Source organism: Diabrotica virgifera, chromosome 6 (assembly GCF_917563875.1).
Source record: "Diabrotica virgifera virgifera chromosome 6, PGI_DIABVI_V3a".
NCBI classification, from domain to species: Eukaryota; Metazoa; Arthropoda; class Insecta; order Coleoptera; family Chrysomelidae; genus Diabrotica; species Diabrotica virgifera.
The window spans coordinates 80,219,932-80,237,347 of record NC_065448.1 but is presented as its reverse complement, the minus strand read 5'-3'; the positions used below and the strand labels follow the sequence as shown (position 1 = coordinate 80,237,347).

General features: G+C 32.9%; 1 protein-coding gene across 3 annotated transcripts in view; it reads left to right on the top strand.

The window, feature by feature from the left end:
* The window catches only part of LOC126886480 (phosphatidylserine decarboxylase proenzyme, mitochondrial), a 259,635-nt gene extending 243,269 nt beyond the window's left edge, over positions 1-16,366 (top strand). For all 3 annotated transcript variants that reach the window (XM_050653438.1, XM_050653440.1, XM_050653439.1), the window contains 4 exons: positions 241-479; positions 10,001-10,161; positions 12,536-12,705; positions 15,983-16,366. In XM_050653438.1, the coding sequence (XP_050509395.1) occupies positions 241-479; positions 10,001-10,161; positions 12,536-12,705; positions 15,983-16,296 (884 nt within the window). In that variant the 3' untranslated portion in view covers positions 16,297-16,366. The remainder of the gene's footprint in view (positions 1-240; positions 480-10,000; positions 10,162-12,535; positions 12,706-15,982) is intronic.
* Positions 16,367-17,416: the final 1,050 nt, after the last annotated feature.

Genomic DNA, 17,416 nt, shown 5'->3' with positions numbered 1-17,416 from the left:
ATAATTGAAAAATACCACCCTTTGATTTTTGGCAAAGTCCCTCCTGTTTCCGTATAATCACCTTTTACCTTATATTTCAGAAACGGTGATGTGCTGCAACTGACGAAAACGCCAGTGAAGCGCCAAAAATACGTTTTGTCCTTGGTTTTTGTTATGTTCAGGTTATTTTCTCTTCTTTGTCACTATTTTGTTTTTAATGCTGACAGTGGAATACATATTGGATTATTTTTGATATTATAGATGTAACACTACCCGAAGTACTGAGGCCTCCCGTTTACAAAATGTACTCCAACGCATTCGGTGTTAACATCGCAGAAGCTGAAAACGAGGATTTAACGTCTTACCCCAGTCTGGCAGATTTTTTTGCCAGATCTCTTAAAAGTGGTGTAAGACAAGTCGACGAGAGTAGCTGTCTTGTATCGCCATGTGACGGGACGGTCCTCCATTTCGGGACTGTTGATACTGAACAAGTTGAACAGGTAAGTAACAACTTAAGAATTACTTCATCCAAGTACAGATTAAATAACATCATACATCATTATCATCATCTTTGGGTGGTCAACATGGTCAACCCATGACGGGTTTTACCCTGCCCTAGAATCAGCTTTCATTCCTTCCTATCATTCGCCTTGATTTTTCAATTTCGTACTCTTAACACTCGCAATTCGTCTTCCACCTGGTCCTTAAATCGTGCTCTGGGCTTGCCTCTTCTCTTTACTCCATCCTATCTTTGGTTATAAATGTGTTTCGACGGCTCTATCTCGTTCATTCTCTATAAGTGGCCTAGCCACCGCAGTCTATTTATTTTGATGGACCTACCAATACTATTGTGCGTCCCACCTTGACTTTACAGCACAGGTTTTTATGGCCAACAGTGGTGCCAAATTTTATCAGAAACAGGTTTTAAGCAACCATACTTTTTTCTATAGGATAACTATTAATAACTTAGGAATTAATATTATTGATATTTTGTGGCTGTCAGGGGTTCTAAAACATTTTTTTTTTTCGAAAAATGCCTTTATGTGAACAAAATAAAAATAATTTTGTATAAAACATTTATATAATAATATATTTAAGCGCATAAATATGTTAAACCTTAATAAATACGTAGGTACCTACAGAAATAATTAAAATACATTTAAACTATATATTTTAGAATCAACTATTTATAATGGGAAATAAGCCACAATTTTACCAAAAAAAGATTTTATTAACGTTTCGAAGCCCAAATCGGGTTTCGTTGTCAAAATACAAAATACTACTAAAATAAACAAAAATGTTGTTGCTAAGTAAAAAAATTCTTCTAATAATTTATTTAATCTGACTCATTTATATTGGCAATTCAGACGTATATTATACATTTTAAAGTAGAAGACTTTAAAATGATATCGTCAATATTTATGAGTTGCGTTCCTGGGACGACTTTACTAAAAGATAGTTCATTCGATTACATGAAATCAATATTAACTCAAGAATATCTCTCACAGAAAATATCATAGCATGTGATCTGTCTTTAAAAAGACAACCAAATGCAACGATGACAGTAAAATCTCGCGTTAGAGATTCCATAGTAAATCACGAGGGAAAACCAGGAAAAAACCTCGTGATACTATCCCGACATCATAATTTACTTTCTTATTCCTATACCTATTCTTATTTGGTCTTACATTTTATTTACTTTCAAAAAACTAATGCCAAATTCTGACTTTAATATGTTTAAATTATAAATAATATTAATAATACATATTAATCATCCACAAGGAAAAATTTCCTGTAGCTGGCTGTATACCATTAATTACAAGTAAAATTTAATAAAAAATTTTGGTCTTGGTAAAAAGTATATTATTTTAAAAAGCTCTATAGGGCTACAAACATCGAACAGAACGTTTTCGCTCTAAAAAGAGCATCATCAGTGTTGCAAGAACATGGTGAGCCAACCAAAAAATACGAAGGTCAAAGTCTTTCAAAAATGGACTAAAAGTTACATCAAAATGCTCTGTCACCTCTTGTAACATAATGCCCTAATTTGTTACCTTTGACCCAGTTACAACGTGTGGGAGTCATATGTTATCCTAGGGCCGTATCCTTAGGAATTATATCCATCCTTTGGAATTTGCTATGTTAGCATTTTGATGTGACTTTTAGTCCATTTTTGAAAGGCTTTGACCTTCGTATTTTTTGGTTGACTCACCATGTTCTTGCAACACTGGTGATGCTCTTTTTAGAGCGAAAACGTTTTGTTCGATGTTTGTAGCCCTATAGGGCTTTTTAAAATAATATACCTTTTACCAAAACCAAAATTTTTTATTAAATTTTACATATTAATCAGTTATTGACTTACTAATCGTGGTATTTTCTTTCTGTTGACTTCCTCTTTCAGTATGGGTAACCATATATTATATTTTAGATTCTTTCTATAATCCCGTCTTCCTCACTTTCACTGCTACTGTCGTAGTGTGTAAATACATTAAAATGACATTAATTTCATCTTGCAAATCAGTCATTAAGAATAACAATAAACTGCAATTAGGATCCAAACTTTTCAAATAGGACTTTTCATTATTTATAGGACATTTGTTTCGAGCTTCTGTCATATGTAGTATAATCCGTGTGTATTAATTTTATACACAAAATATACAACATATGATAGAAGCTCGAAACAAATGACAATCGATGAAAAGCCCTATAAGCAATGAGTTACTCAATACAATGTTATCAGTAATAATTTTAAGCTTATTTAATATTCTTTGTTATAATTTAATTTAGGTCAACTGACCATCAATAATTATACTTTATTTATTCTCAACTGTATGACCTGGTAGGACAATATAAAACTTTACTTAAACTTGACTGACAATATATTTTGACATTACTTCAGAACTGTCTATAAGTACTGTCAATAGGTACATAAATTAACAACCATAGAACAACATCCACTTTTAATGTTGAATATTCTAACATTCTTAACCGAAAAAAGTTATTACGCATGTCGATTATAAAATTGCTGATTACTTTTCGAAAATGACTATCACTCACAAAAAAAAAACAATGAAAAATATTGTTTTACTTGACTGTAACGGGTTAGTTTTAATTTAAAATTTTTAGGGACCTACATTTTTAGGCCTTGGTAATGTCCGATTGAAAATTCTTTTAAAGCAAATCGGCATCGCCGCGCTAAAAACTCCCATAAGCATTGTATTGCCGTATGTTCGTGTACTGTAAAGTCAAGGTGGGGCAGACATTAGGCTCACTATAAAGGCTGTAAAGCACAAAATTATAGCGTCTACGCCAGGGGTGGGCAAAAGCCGGCCCGCGGGCCGGATCCGGCCCTTTCGCTTACTTTATCCGGCCCGTTGAAAAATCCCACAAGCAATTTTTTTTAAACTCGTAAATGCAATTTTGTTGAAATCGACAGTGTTAGTGCGATAGTGTGCTGTTCATATAAATAATTAAATGTGTAAATAATAAAGAATATTATAATTCCGAAGAGCTGTAACCCTACTTTAAAGTATACAACATAGTTTCACAAAGCAAGATTCTACTGACTACATAGAATTGAATGTGCATTTCTCACACTCTTTGAGACAGTGATGTTTTGGTTTCAACCAGGATATTTGTTGTCTCCAAGGAACACTTTTTCCTTCGATTTTATACTTCACATTCAGCTGTAACAACTCATACTTATTATTTTTAAGTATGTGCCCCAAATATGCTGTCTTTTTCCTTTTAATAGTGGTCAAAAGTAATCTGTCTCTTCCCATTCTGTGCATCACCATTTCGTCGTAATATGATCTGTCCATGATATTCTCAAAATTCTCCTAAAAACACTTCTCAAAAGCTTCCAGCTTTTACATTAAGTCAACATTAACAGTCCACGCTTCGGCACCATAAAGAAGAATATATAGTTAACATTTAACATAACAGAGAAGGATAATATTTTACTATCCTATATGTGATTTGCAGATTGAGTCTTTGGTTATACTCAGAAATTTTCTCACCTTCAAAAAAGCTGCTCTTGATTGTCCTATTCTTGATACAATTTCCGATTTCGGATTTAGATCTTCCGTAATCCAGACCTCTACCCTAAGTAAAGTATTTCATTTTGTCCACTTGTTTATATCTTCATTTTTTATCTGGACCATATTTCTTTAAAAATTACGTGACATATTTTACTGGCCACAAATTGTTCGCATGTACACCCAAGTAATACAAATGTTTTCACCCATTTTGAAAAAATGTGAAAACGTTGAATTGTCCACGTCCGTCTGTCTGTCCGTAAACACAACTAGGTACTCCGTTATTAGAACAGATAGAACGACAAATGAGGTGTCGAATGAAAGCTCCTAACCCAAGGATGCTATTAAAGGTGAGAAATTTTACCTCGGACTTCCAGTTTTAGAGTTGCAACCGGAAGTACGGTTTTAAAGTCACCTAAATAGTATAAGCGATATATCATTCGACGTGCCTTAGCAAGATGAAAACAAGTGTACAATTTTGGTTTTTATATCATTTCCGGTTAAAAAGTTCTAACCGGAAGTGCCATATTATAGTCACAGAAATAGTACATGTGATACATCAACAGTCGACCACTAGACCCGTAAAAGTCTAGAAAAGTCGAGCTTGAATCTTTAGTTCCGGTTTTGACGTCATTTCCGCTAAGCTCCGATAAGTTATGACCGAAAGTTTGTCAAAAATTACTGGAAATTAGTGAAATCGTTTATCAATCGACGCAAAATTATACGAAGAGTTCAAATATCGACTTTTGGTTCTACTTCCGGTCACCTTAGGTAAAAAATTAGGACTTACGAAGTCTAATTACTTGTTTATGATTACTGTTATCTATTATTCACAGTAAAATTTCTTTATCCAAATGCTTTAAAATGATACTTATAGTAGTTTTCTCAAAATAATTTCTTGGATAGGGAAAAACTTTACCAATAACATTCGCGTGTGCACTAGCTTACGTACGCGATATACTATTCCGGCCCGGGAGACATTTTGAAAATTTCATTTTGGCCCGCGCTTAAAAGTATTTGCCCACCCCTGGTCTACGCAATAATCCGTTTTCTCGCACGCCTTTATAAATACGTCTGAGGATTTTACGTTCAAAAAAGCCTAAACGTTCTTTATAACTTTATGTCATCGTCCACGTTTCTGACGCGTAAGCGAGTACGGGCTTGAGTCAGTTCTGTATTGGGACCGTGCAAGTTCGGAAAAGTGACACCTGGTTTCTTCGCTCTGCACTTTTATTCGCACTTTTAATTATATTGACCAATCATATGGTCCTGGTTGCTGGATAATTGTCAAGGCCATAGTCCAAAAAATAATAAGAAGAAAAAATAATAAGAAGAAAAAATAAGATTCAGGTTATGTTATTAAAACGTAAACAATTGTATGTAGTAAATAAAATTAGTTATTAAAATGCAGTTATGCAAGCAAAATACAATTAATTACTTTTACCTTTATATAATAATTGCGTATCATATCAATATTGTGGAGAAATATATAATTTTTCTTCTTCATTGACAGTAGATATGAAATATACGTCAATTTGACAATTTCAATTGACAATGACTTATTTAAGAAAGTTACAATATTTCTCCGCTATTCTCACACGATCGTTTCTTGTATCGCCTCCAAGTACTTGCACACCGCAAATATCAATATTTTCATTATTTTTGTGACTATGTTTGATGTTGAGTTTCTCTAATCCATGGTACGCTCCATTTGCTAGATATATAGGTCTGTTAATTTTTGCAGTTACTGCAGAAATACACTACATCATACAGGGTGTCCAAAAAGATATCGGTGGTTGTTTTTTATTCACCGTTACTGAAGTTCACTTTATCATATTCACGAAATATTAGAGGAAATGGGCATTAAAATAAATTCAAACAAAACCAAATTTTTAGTTTTTGGAGATAATCCACATCCAGATGCAGAGCTTTAATTAAATAGAGTCCAAGTTGAAAAAGATCACAAAATGACATACATATTTGGGAACTAACGTTAGTCATAACGGACTAACTAGATCCAGACATGGAAATAAAACTTGGAATAGCAAAGACTAAAACTACTTTTATGAAAATGAAATCATTTCTTTGTAATAATCATCTCAGTTTAGAATTAAGACAAACAATGGTTAAGTGCTATGTTTCGTCTGTACTTTTGTATGGTGCAGAAGTGTAGACACTAAAAGTATCAACCATGAACAGAATTGAAGCGTTGGAAATGTGGATTCATCGACGAATATTGAAGATACCTTGAACAGCAAGAAAAACTAATGAGGAATTACTAAAGAGGGCCAACAAAGATAGAAAACTGCTAAAGACTGTTAAAAACCGGAAAATGTCTTATCTGGGACATATATAGTGAGAGGAAATCGATATAGAATAGTACAACAGATCCTTAAAGGCAAAATAGATGGCCGTAGAAGTGTAGGAAGAAATCTAGTTTCTTGGTTAAAAACCATTCGTGAATGGACTTATAAGCTTTGTTCGCGCTGAACAACCCGAACGTACCCAGAGGGAGAACGCCTGCGCATTACAAAATCGAGCGTTCGCGGAGGTCGAATTTTTCCCTCTGAACACCCTCCGGATTTTTAATTCGGTGCTCGCGCAGTACAGAAAAAAGATCCTGAACGTGTCCGGGATACCCTCTCGACCTTCGAGGATTTTGTTTCGGATTTTAAGTTCGCACAGGCGCACAAAATATTTGGGAAGAATTTCTTGACATTCTGACCATTATTCTGTTCTTACTCCGCACTCCGTCCAATTTTTAACCTAAAATATTTTTTGTTAAACAACTTGTAGATGTAGATTCAGATTTTTAAAGTTTTTGAATTATGTAAAGTGTTGTATCATTTTAATATTCTTCAAACAAATTTGAATATTTTTATATTAAAGCGTTTTTAGTTGTTTTTGTCAATGTTTTCCATTTAGTATATGTTAAATAAGTAGGTACCTTTTCTAGTATTATTATCTTATTACTTTTCATTCGATATTCGATAATATCGGTAGTATTACAATAAATAATTGTACTCTGTTTTTACTTAATTTCTTCTATCTAGATGAGATTATAAGTACCTACATATTCTTGTGGTTTATTTTTCAGTTTAATTTATGAATTAAATTAGTCTCTTATTGAATAATGAATCATAAACAACACATCAAACTTATTCTGAAACTATTTCTTGTGTCTTGTTATATTTCATTATTTTTGTGGTGTAATAAACCACAACACAATGCCACAATTTATCAAATTCAATATATCAAAACTGGAAATGATTGCTTTACTAAATTATTCCTTCCTTCAGATAATGTTCAACCCACTGGACGTTAAAGGTAATTTTTATATCTAAATAACAAGCTGCAATTTCCAAGTAACTAAACAATCTTTTACTCTCTACAAAAATTTAAGCCGGTTTTCGGCGTGGTAATACCAAATTATATTGTCAAAAGAATAAAGACGCTAATCAAATTTCTAACTTCTAAGAAAGGCATTGAATAGAAATTTAATCCTTTGCCTGTTGCTGTTATTTTCTTTCTCTTTGTTGAAATACAAATTTGTTGCATTTGCATTTTTTGTTGACATTGATTTCGAAATAAGAAAGGGACAAGAAAAGGCTTTCTTCTCTAAACTTCATGTATGCAACCCATCATTACATTACGAATCCGAAAATTTTTCGTGGAAAAAAAATCCTGAACATGTCCAGTATAATTTTACGTTGACGCCTGCGTTTTGAAAACTAATCCCGAACTTACTCTGAATACGTTCGGGTTATACAGCGCGAATACTAAGACATATATATATTCGTGAATATATCAAATGCAGGACAATTATTCCATTTGCAGAATATCTAGAAGCCTTCGCAATGATGATCGCCAACATCGGATATTTCTGATATGGCACGTGAAGACGAAGACTGAAGTTCAAAGTTGTTTAGAAAAACTAATGTTATTAAGTAACCGACCATTGACACTGCATCTAATCTTAAAAGAATATTGATAACAACGCATTGACCCATTGCTCGAGATATCGCCATTTCTGATGGCACACTGTGTTTCAGTTGCGTCAGATTCGTCCTTTTATTCTCGTACAACATACTTTTCACGTATTCTCACAAAATTATGTAAGAAATCTGATATTAAAATTCCTGGAAGCTATTAATGGAACCTCTACGAGAAATCACTTTCTTTGTTCAAGATTAATTTATTTACAGCAGTAATTGATAAGTTAGAAGTACACCTTGGACCTAAGGGCCTTTTAATATTTCACAAGAACGTTGTCCACTATTCACAGTAACTGTTCACTCAGGTTGACCTTCGTGGAAGTACATCTAGACGATGCCTTTTTCCGACATTTAAATCTAGACCCTGGCCTTTAGGCTCTGAAGTGGTTACTGATGTTCCTCTGTTGGATGATCCTTTGTCCATAAAATTCTACTAGTTGACGTATCCGTCCGAATGAAAGGCCGTAAACGTCTGAATAAACAAAATGTTTTCAAAATTTTCAGGGAACATATTATTATGTACAATTTTTAGTCGATAGTGTAATTAACATCTTCAGTTCTTGAACTAATTGAATTTTATAGGCTCTTACGTGGATTCCTTTAAAATTAACTGCGAGTTAATTTTTTATGGAGTGCTTGACTTCTTTTACAAATTGGTAAATATGGATTTTGACTTACCGAAGCGCTTACAATTTCTTTAGTTGAATTCTCAGTTGATCCGGTATTCTTGAATATCCTAATCAACTTTCTAATGCTATTGGCACTTGTTGCATTGAAAATGATATTCCGCACGATACAAACGCTAAGTATGAAGTATGGAATCCCTTTGCTGTTATCTATATGCAGGACTGTCCACACTTCCTCCTTGATATCATCTGGTCTAAGTGTTTAACCTTTCTTGTTTTTGAAATACTTGAACAAGCAACTTCCTTTTTTGATATTTTTTCATATTTTTCATGAACAAATATTTTACTATAGTTGTATCGAATAAATCTAACCTGATTAAAATCCTTTGCTTTCTTTCCTCTATTTTGATATAGTTTAGCTATTTTATATATCTTCTTTTCAGCCTCTTAGGTAATAAGTAACTATGTCCGACCTATCTTCTTGCCACTCGTTATATGGGTTTCTCTTTATCCTTGAACTTATTTCCGGAGGTTTTTCCAAGTATTTCAAATGGAGTATCTGTAATAATACTAGCCATTAAATGTCTTGGGATTCTACTATTTTTGTCCTGAATAAACCTTCCATCCCATCTTTTAATTTTCACCATTTTATTGTGGTTCTATACGATATATTGGTTTCGTTTATAACATTTTAAGGACACCCTTTTTAGATCATTACACCAAAAATTATATACAATATAAGAATTTTTTCGAATACATCGGTATAAAATTTAAAGTGGGTCTGCGATTTTGAATTGGTATTCGCCAGTAAGTAGAGAAATTATTCGATAAACGTGGAATACAAAAGGAAGCTTGTATCCAAAAATGGATATATGTAATAGAGTTCGACACCTAGATCTATCATAAACCTGAAATGGTGATAATATGAAATAGTTACTCTCATTAGAACGTAATGGAACGAAATGGTTATTTTAAGAAAATATACAGATCGTCTAAAAATTCTAAAGAGAGTGTCTATCCAGCCCTTTCCATCTGTCTCTATGCGACTTGCATTCAGTTATTGCTAACATGCTTCAGGTTTTCAGTCCATCTGGTTGATGGGCAACGGGCGTCCTTTGCATGCGCATTTAAGGTGTAATCCACATGAAATCTTCATAAAAATGAAGGTTTACAAATTACCTTACGATGATTGTTGAAAATTTTAACTGGCCAACCTAATTAACAATTTAAATAACTAACATCGAGGTAAAAATGGCTTTTAATACAAAAAGACGAAAAAGCTAATATTTATCAATCATATAAAATCTTTAATATTTTTTTAAATTTTATATATTATGAGTGATCTAAGTTCTATCCTTTATAGGTAAAAGGAGTAACATATTCACTAAAAGACTTTTTTGGTGAGAATACAGGAAAAGTTCAAAAATACAATGGAGACTTTAAGACCTCTTTATTGCACAAACCACATGAGGGAAATGTATTGTATCAATGCGTTATCTACTTGGCACCTGGAGACTATCACAGGTATGTTAATATTTGGATTTATAAAGATTTGTCTAAATGCTCAATTTATCATATACCTATTTTACCTATATTATAGATAATTGCTGCTAATAATACTTTAAAGGATTTGAAGGTTTCAGTTGATTTTTAATTCCCATTTCATTTGTAGACTTTCTGGTTTTTCTCCTGCAACTAAGTACTTTGTTGTTTGTATATTAATTATGAGGCTCCACTTTTTGTACTAGTCTTCCAGTTGTCTAAGCATATACGAGTAGTCTATACAGTGATGAGCGCGCTAATAACTGGCAAAATAACGCAAGGGATGGAAAATATAATACATTGTAAAGTAAAAAGAGATGAAACTAGTAGAGGTGGAAATTATCGATATAAACGTATAAATTAACATTACATTACATAGTTTCCCACCTTTAGACGTATCGGAGGAGTATGACGACTGTCACTGTACCAGGAGAATTTTATAAAATACTCCTGTCACAGACGTCTAAAGGTGGGAAACTATATAATGTAATGTAATGTTAATTTATACGATTATAACGATAATTTACACATCTACTAGTTTCATCTCTTTTTATTTCACAATGTTTTCGATCTTTTGCGTTATTTTGCCGGTTATTAGCGCTTATCACTGTACATATAACTCTAGTCTTCAGCTTTAATAGCTTGGTCGTCAGCGAAGTATATCATAAACAATATCCCGTCTTCGATAGAGATGCTCATATTGCACCGGTTTCTTCTCCACATTGATAGTGCATCATTCATATATATTCTGAAAAGTTTAGGTGCTATGCAGCAGACTTGCTTTATACCATTATTAATAGGAATTTCTCTATACCGCATGTCAGACATGAGATTCAGTGTACGGAGGATAGGGCCAATACAAACTAAATGAGAATTTTCTTGATAATGTTGCCGCTCTCAACGGCAGTGGCTGGGTAGTATTAGGCATGTACTTGTAGAGAATTATCGCTGTTAATAGCTGTGAAATACTAAAGGATGATGTATTTATGATAATTCACAGAATGGCAATCTCTGAATGGTCGAACCACACTGATTCTAACGTTTGAAACGGAGAATAATTAATTTGTTTCCAGTTTTGATGTTTACCGTCATGTTTTTGTAAAGCTGTTGTACTGTTTTTATATGCTTTTCCATTTCTATCCAGAGCATTGAAAGTGGAACACTATCTCGTATGCCTTTTTAGATCTATAAAGACATATTTGGGTTTTTTTAATGACATAAACATTAGTCATTCAGTCATGTATATGACTTAAAAGTTGAAAGGTCTGTGGACTAGAATATATATGTAAATGTATAATAATAATAATAGCCAACATACAAACAGAGAAAGGTAAAAACGTGTTTAGGACAATTATTATTTTCTTGTCAATCTTCCGAATGTAAAATAACCCACTTTATATCATGCATATTTCAATGTATAATCGTACATAAATGTGAATGTAAGTTTATGAGAAAGGTTATCATAGGACAGATAAATATTGAACTTGCAAAATAGTATTGTTTTTATACAAACAATTTCCGTGTTAAGACAACATTATTTTCAACATCTGTTCTTATCTCGGATGTTATTGACCATTTGACAATAAGTAATTATAAGACTGGTTGAAATTTGTATTGTTTATACACTGCTAGCCCAAAGTCTTCTTCCTCCCCTTCCCCTTGTATCTTTTGAACGGTTATACTTATAATAGTGAAAATTGGAGGGGGAGGAAATAAACGGACGTAAGTTTCTCAAATAGTCATAACAGGTGGAGTAATAGTTACAGATGACATTACAGAGCTACTTTGACCGATAATTTTAAATGGGACTTTATGACAAGTGATATCTCATTTGAAAGACATTGAAAATACCTATTCAATCATACTAATTTTGTTTCGGTTCAAGTTGATTTTGATGCCACAAAATTGATTCATTCTGGGTGTACAAATCTGTGTGGGTAGTAGCCTACCCAAGAATTTTTCTTCAGTCGTTCCTATCCATCGCCTTCTTCCGCAAGGCACGTATTCTCATATTTCTAATGTTTTTATCAGTGTTATCAGGGAACGTTTCTGATACGGATTTTCTCCAATATTTCCCACAATTTCGCAACAGGTACGGTGTCATAATATGCTTTTGTTAAATCTACTAAAAGTAAATGCACTTCTCGAGATCTGTGTTCTTTTCTCGAGTATTTGGAATAAGCAGAAAATACTGTCTATTGTGGTTCGTCCTGATCTGAATCCGATTTGTTCTTCTGATGCAAAAGGGCAGTATTCTTCGCATATGCGTTGTTTTATAAGTCTCCCATATAATCTGCTAATAATGATAATAAGGAAGCTAATTACATTGAATTTTATTAACTCTGTATGTTTTTAGATTTCATTCACCATCAGAATGGAAACCAACGCACCGCAGACATTTTTCGGGACAATTACTTTCTGTGAACCCCAGCATTGCCAGTTGGTTACCAGGTTTATTTACTCTCAATGAGAGAGCCGTTTATCTTGGACAATGGAAATATGGATTTTTCTCATATACTGCAGTAGGTGAGTTATGTTCTGAAGAATAGCTGATTAATCATAGTACATCATAAAGATGCCATAGAAATAAACAAACCAAGATACGTTGAATGTTACGAGGAGCACTCCCGAATCATAATTTACAATGTATATACATTGTAAATCCCAAATTATGGTTTACAAAGTTTATACATTGTAAATCATGATTCGGAAGTGCTCCTCATAACAGTCAACGTGTCTTGGTTTGTTTATTTCTAGTGCATCTTTATTGTGATTTTAGTATATAGGTATATTATAAAATGTAAGAAAATAGAAATTATAGAAAGAGGTTTTTTTTAAATAATATTGATTTAAAATTATTGAGTTTGGCAACTGCTCTTGGTTTTGCGCGTCATTCAAATGCATATAGGCATTTTGGAAGCGTTTAATAGCTTTTTATTTTGTTTTTCAATACGCGCGAAATTTTTGACAAGCAATTTAACAATTAATAAATCCGTACGGCACTGCAATTTTACAGTATTACAATATAAAAATGAAGGTGTAAATTATTCAGTGACCGCGACTGTACCGGGTGTCCCAATAAGAATGGCTCTCGGCCGTATCTCAGGAACCGTTTATAGTACAGCTTTGAGATAAAAATATTTATAACAAAAGTTGCCTCGGGAAAAGCCTGGAAATTATTTTCATAATTGTAGATCCACCGCTAGAGTGCGTAATTGAATATCAAAAATTAAAAAATCAAAATTTTACAAAATTTACCTAATGAAAGGGCACTGGAAATCCAATCATCGTATTTCACAAGTTGATTATTTCAACTTTCATTGTATTTGATTTCACAAGTTTAAGTCTACCTTTGCAAATAAGAGGTGGAGGTGAGTGGGAACCTTCTTATGAAAAAATGGCTTTAAGTCCGGTTCTGCTAAATCGAATATTGCATACTTGATCTTGTTGAAAACAGCTCTTTTTCGTCAATGTAAGAGTCTTATTTTCGAAATAGCCTAATAAGTAATATGCCAGCTAGTAGGCGTTATTTAATTATTTTCGGAAATCTAGTTTTCTTTGGAGAACATTAAATACAAGTATGTATTTTTAATCCTGTGTTACAAAATTAGACCAAATTAGAAACAATACCGAAAACCGCACGTCGATACCTTTTTTCTATCTCGAGATATCTTAACAAACGTGTAAATTTTAAACAACTGTTAATGTCACCGGTAAACGATGTTAATGAAAAGAAGTGTGCTATGGAAAAAACAAAGAAACATTTTCCAGATGTAAACGTATATAATTAATTCAAACAACACTAAAACAGACAACACTATAAAATATAACAAAGAAATAAAAACAACTGCTTACTTAGTAGCTTGAACAGCAGTCTCAATTTCTCCTTTCGCAATGCTTTGAATGGCGTTTCTTATTCTCTAGATTTTAGATCATGTTTTCTCGAGTAGTGGGCCTAGTGACAAAAACAAGGTCTTTAATCCGTCCCCATAAATAAAAGTCTAAAACATCTGTTGCTATTCAATCTACTCTTGAAATAGTAAATGCTTGCATCGAAAATGATGGGCAACAATTTGAACATTTAGGCAGTCACTAAGACTAAGTAAGTAGTTTCTTTTATTTCTTTTTTATATTTTATAGTGTTGTTTGTCTTATTGTTGTTTTAATTAATTATATACGTTTACATCTGGAAAATGTTTATTTGTTTTTTTTATAGCACACTACTTTTTCTTAACCTCGTTTACCGGTGACAGTAACAGTTATGTTTAAAATTTACATATTTCTTAAGATATCTCGAGATAGAAAAAAGGTATCGATATGCGGTTTTCGGTATTATGTTGCTAATTTGGTCTAATTTTGTAATACACGATTAAAAATGCATACTTGTATTTAATATTTTCCAAGGAAAACTAGATTTCTGAAAATAATTAAATAACGCCTCCTAGCTCGCATATTACTTATTAGGCTTCGAAAATAAGACACTTACATTGACGAAAAAGAGCTGTTTTCAACAACACCAAGTATGCAAAATTCAGTTTAGCAGAACCGGACTTACAGCCATTTTTTTATAAGAAGGTTTCCACTCACCTCCACCTCTTATTTGCAAAGGTAGACTTAAACTTGTGAAATCAAATTTACACAGAATTTTATGAAGAATACGATCATTGGATTTCCAGTGCCCTTTCATTAGGTAAATTTTGTAAAATTTTCATTTTTTAATTTTTGATATTCAATTACGCCCTCTAGCGGTGGACTTACAATATGAAAATAATTTCCAAGCTTTTCTCGAGGCAACTTTTGTTATAAATATTTTTTTCTTAAAGCTGTACTATAAACGGTTCCTGAGATATGACCGAGAGCCATTCTTATTGGGACACCCGGTACATGATCTTCTCGACCTAAAATCTTGTTGTTCCTCTGCTAATGTTATAATTTCATTCTGTGTGTTTGTTATTACTTTGGTTGTTAATGTTAATGTTGTATTTAATAAATGAATTCCTATGTTATTCTCCGGGTTCTATTTGTATTCCGTTTTGAAGAGAGATATTAGGATACTTGATATGCATTCCACGAATACTTAACCAGGCATAATATTTTATGATGATATGCTTCTTTTCATGAGCATTTTTCAGTGCGTCGCAAATGATAGAAAAAAAAGGTAAGTCCGTGCTAATATACATTTTAGTGACATGACATTTTAGTTAAATCTGGCAGTTGTCACATTTTATTTGCAATTTGGCATTTGGCATAAAATCAAATCAATTGTGTTTATTGCATTTATAAAATGGTATTTTCTTTGATTTGTATAGTCTTATAAATTGAACAGATTATATTCGTAGATATAGTCCGTCCGCTATAACTATTCCCATGCGGTTACGATTCATTTTCAATCAAATTAAGTCAAAACATAAATTGAAACGAACGTCGATGTGTATATACATTTTGTATACTGTATACTATATACTAGACACATCGGCGTACATTTAACTTTCTGTTTTGACTTAATTTTATTGAAAATGAATCGTACCGCATGGGAAAAGTTATAGCCGACGGACTATATATTATATAAATCATAAATAATTTTTTTTTCGATTATAGCGCCATCTATTGACAACTAGAATAAATGTTATAAATGTCACCGACGAAATGTAATCACCGACGTGCGTTTTTTTCTGTCACATGCAATTTAATGCGTTAGAAAGAAATCGAAAAACTGTGACGCACTGAAAGATCCTCATGAGAAAAAAATATATTATTATTTAAAGAATAATTAATTATTTATATTTCGATTTAACTGTTCTAGGTGCTACAAACGTTGGTACTGTAAAAGTATACTTTGACAAAACTTTGCAAACGAACAAACCTTTTAAGAAACAAACAAAGGAAGAAGTGTGCCTCGGTAATTCAATCGAACTGAAGAGAGGTGACATAATGGGAGAATTCCGAATGGGCTCAACCATTGTTTTGATCTTCGAAGCTCCGAAACATTTTACATTCTCTATTATGCCAGGAGAAAAGGTTCGAATGGGACAACGAATGGGTTGCGTTTTTGAACACCAGCAAAAGTTTGTAGATAGGTTAACGAATGAAAAAGTAGATATTAGAAGTGTTAGTTAATTTTATTTATTAATTTTCTCATAGGTATTAAATCATTGTGATATTTTTTAATAAAACTGAAATAAACAAACTTGTTCTTGTATAATTTTTGCTACACGCTATCCACTGAACTCAGTCCCATCTCTCTAATAAATTTAGTAATTAATGGTAAGATGAAGTAGTTTTCAATCCTAATAGCAATATTAATAATATTATATTAAAATATTACTAAAAGATTTTTAAATTGAAAACTTATTGGTCCATTTTCTTGGTAACACCTCCAAGGCTTCTAAAATTTGCAAGCCAGATGGATGCTGAAGCGAAGAAAACAAGAGGGAATTTAAAAAACTTACAATTCACGACCCCGTCTGTTCAGCTGGTAAATTCCAACAGAAAATGGACCTAGTTACTCAAAGAAGTAACGACCAATATAAAAATAAAATAAAAATTCCATTTTTATTCAGTTGCAATGCGAAGGCAAAACAATCTTATTTTTCACTTAGAATACGGAGCGCAATCCAGCACTCTGAATCGACGATTTTCGACTCTTGTTGGAGTCTCATCGGAGAGAGCGTAGGCCTGCTGCTCCATACTCCAATTGACCAATACCGAGATGTGACAACACCGAAATTGACCCCCACACCGCAACTGACGTGAATGGACTAGGTGACTAGCGTCATCTGGCAATGGAAAGATGAGGTAGTTTTCAATCATAATAGCAATATTAATAATATTTAGCAACTGAATAAAAATGGAATTTTTATTTTATTTTTATATTGGTCGTTACTTCTTTGAGTAACTAGGTCCATTTTCTGTTGGAATTTACCAGCTGAACAGACGGGGTCGTGAATTGTAAGTTTTTTGAATTCCCTCTTGTCTTCTTCGCTTCAGCATCCATCTGACTTGCAAATTTTAGAAGCCTTGGAGGTGTTAACCAAGAAAATGGACCAATAAGTTTTCAATTTAAAAATCTTGTAGTAATATTTTAATATTTTTAAATATTATTAATATTGCTATTAGAATTAAAAACTACTTCATCTTTCAATTGCCAGATGACGCTAGTCACCTAGTCAATTCACGTCAGTTGCGGTGTGGGGGATAAACTCTCGGTGTTGGTCACTTAGAGTATGGAGCAGCAGGC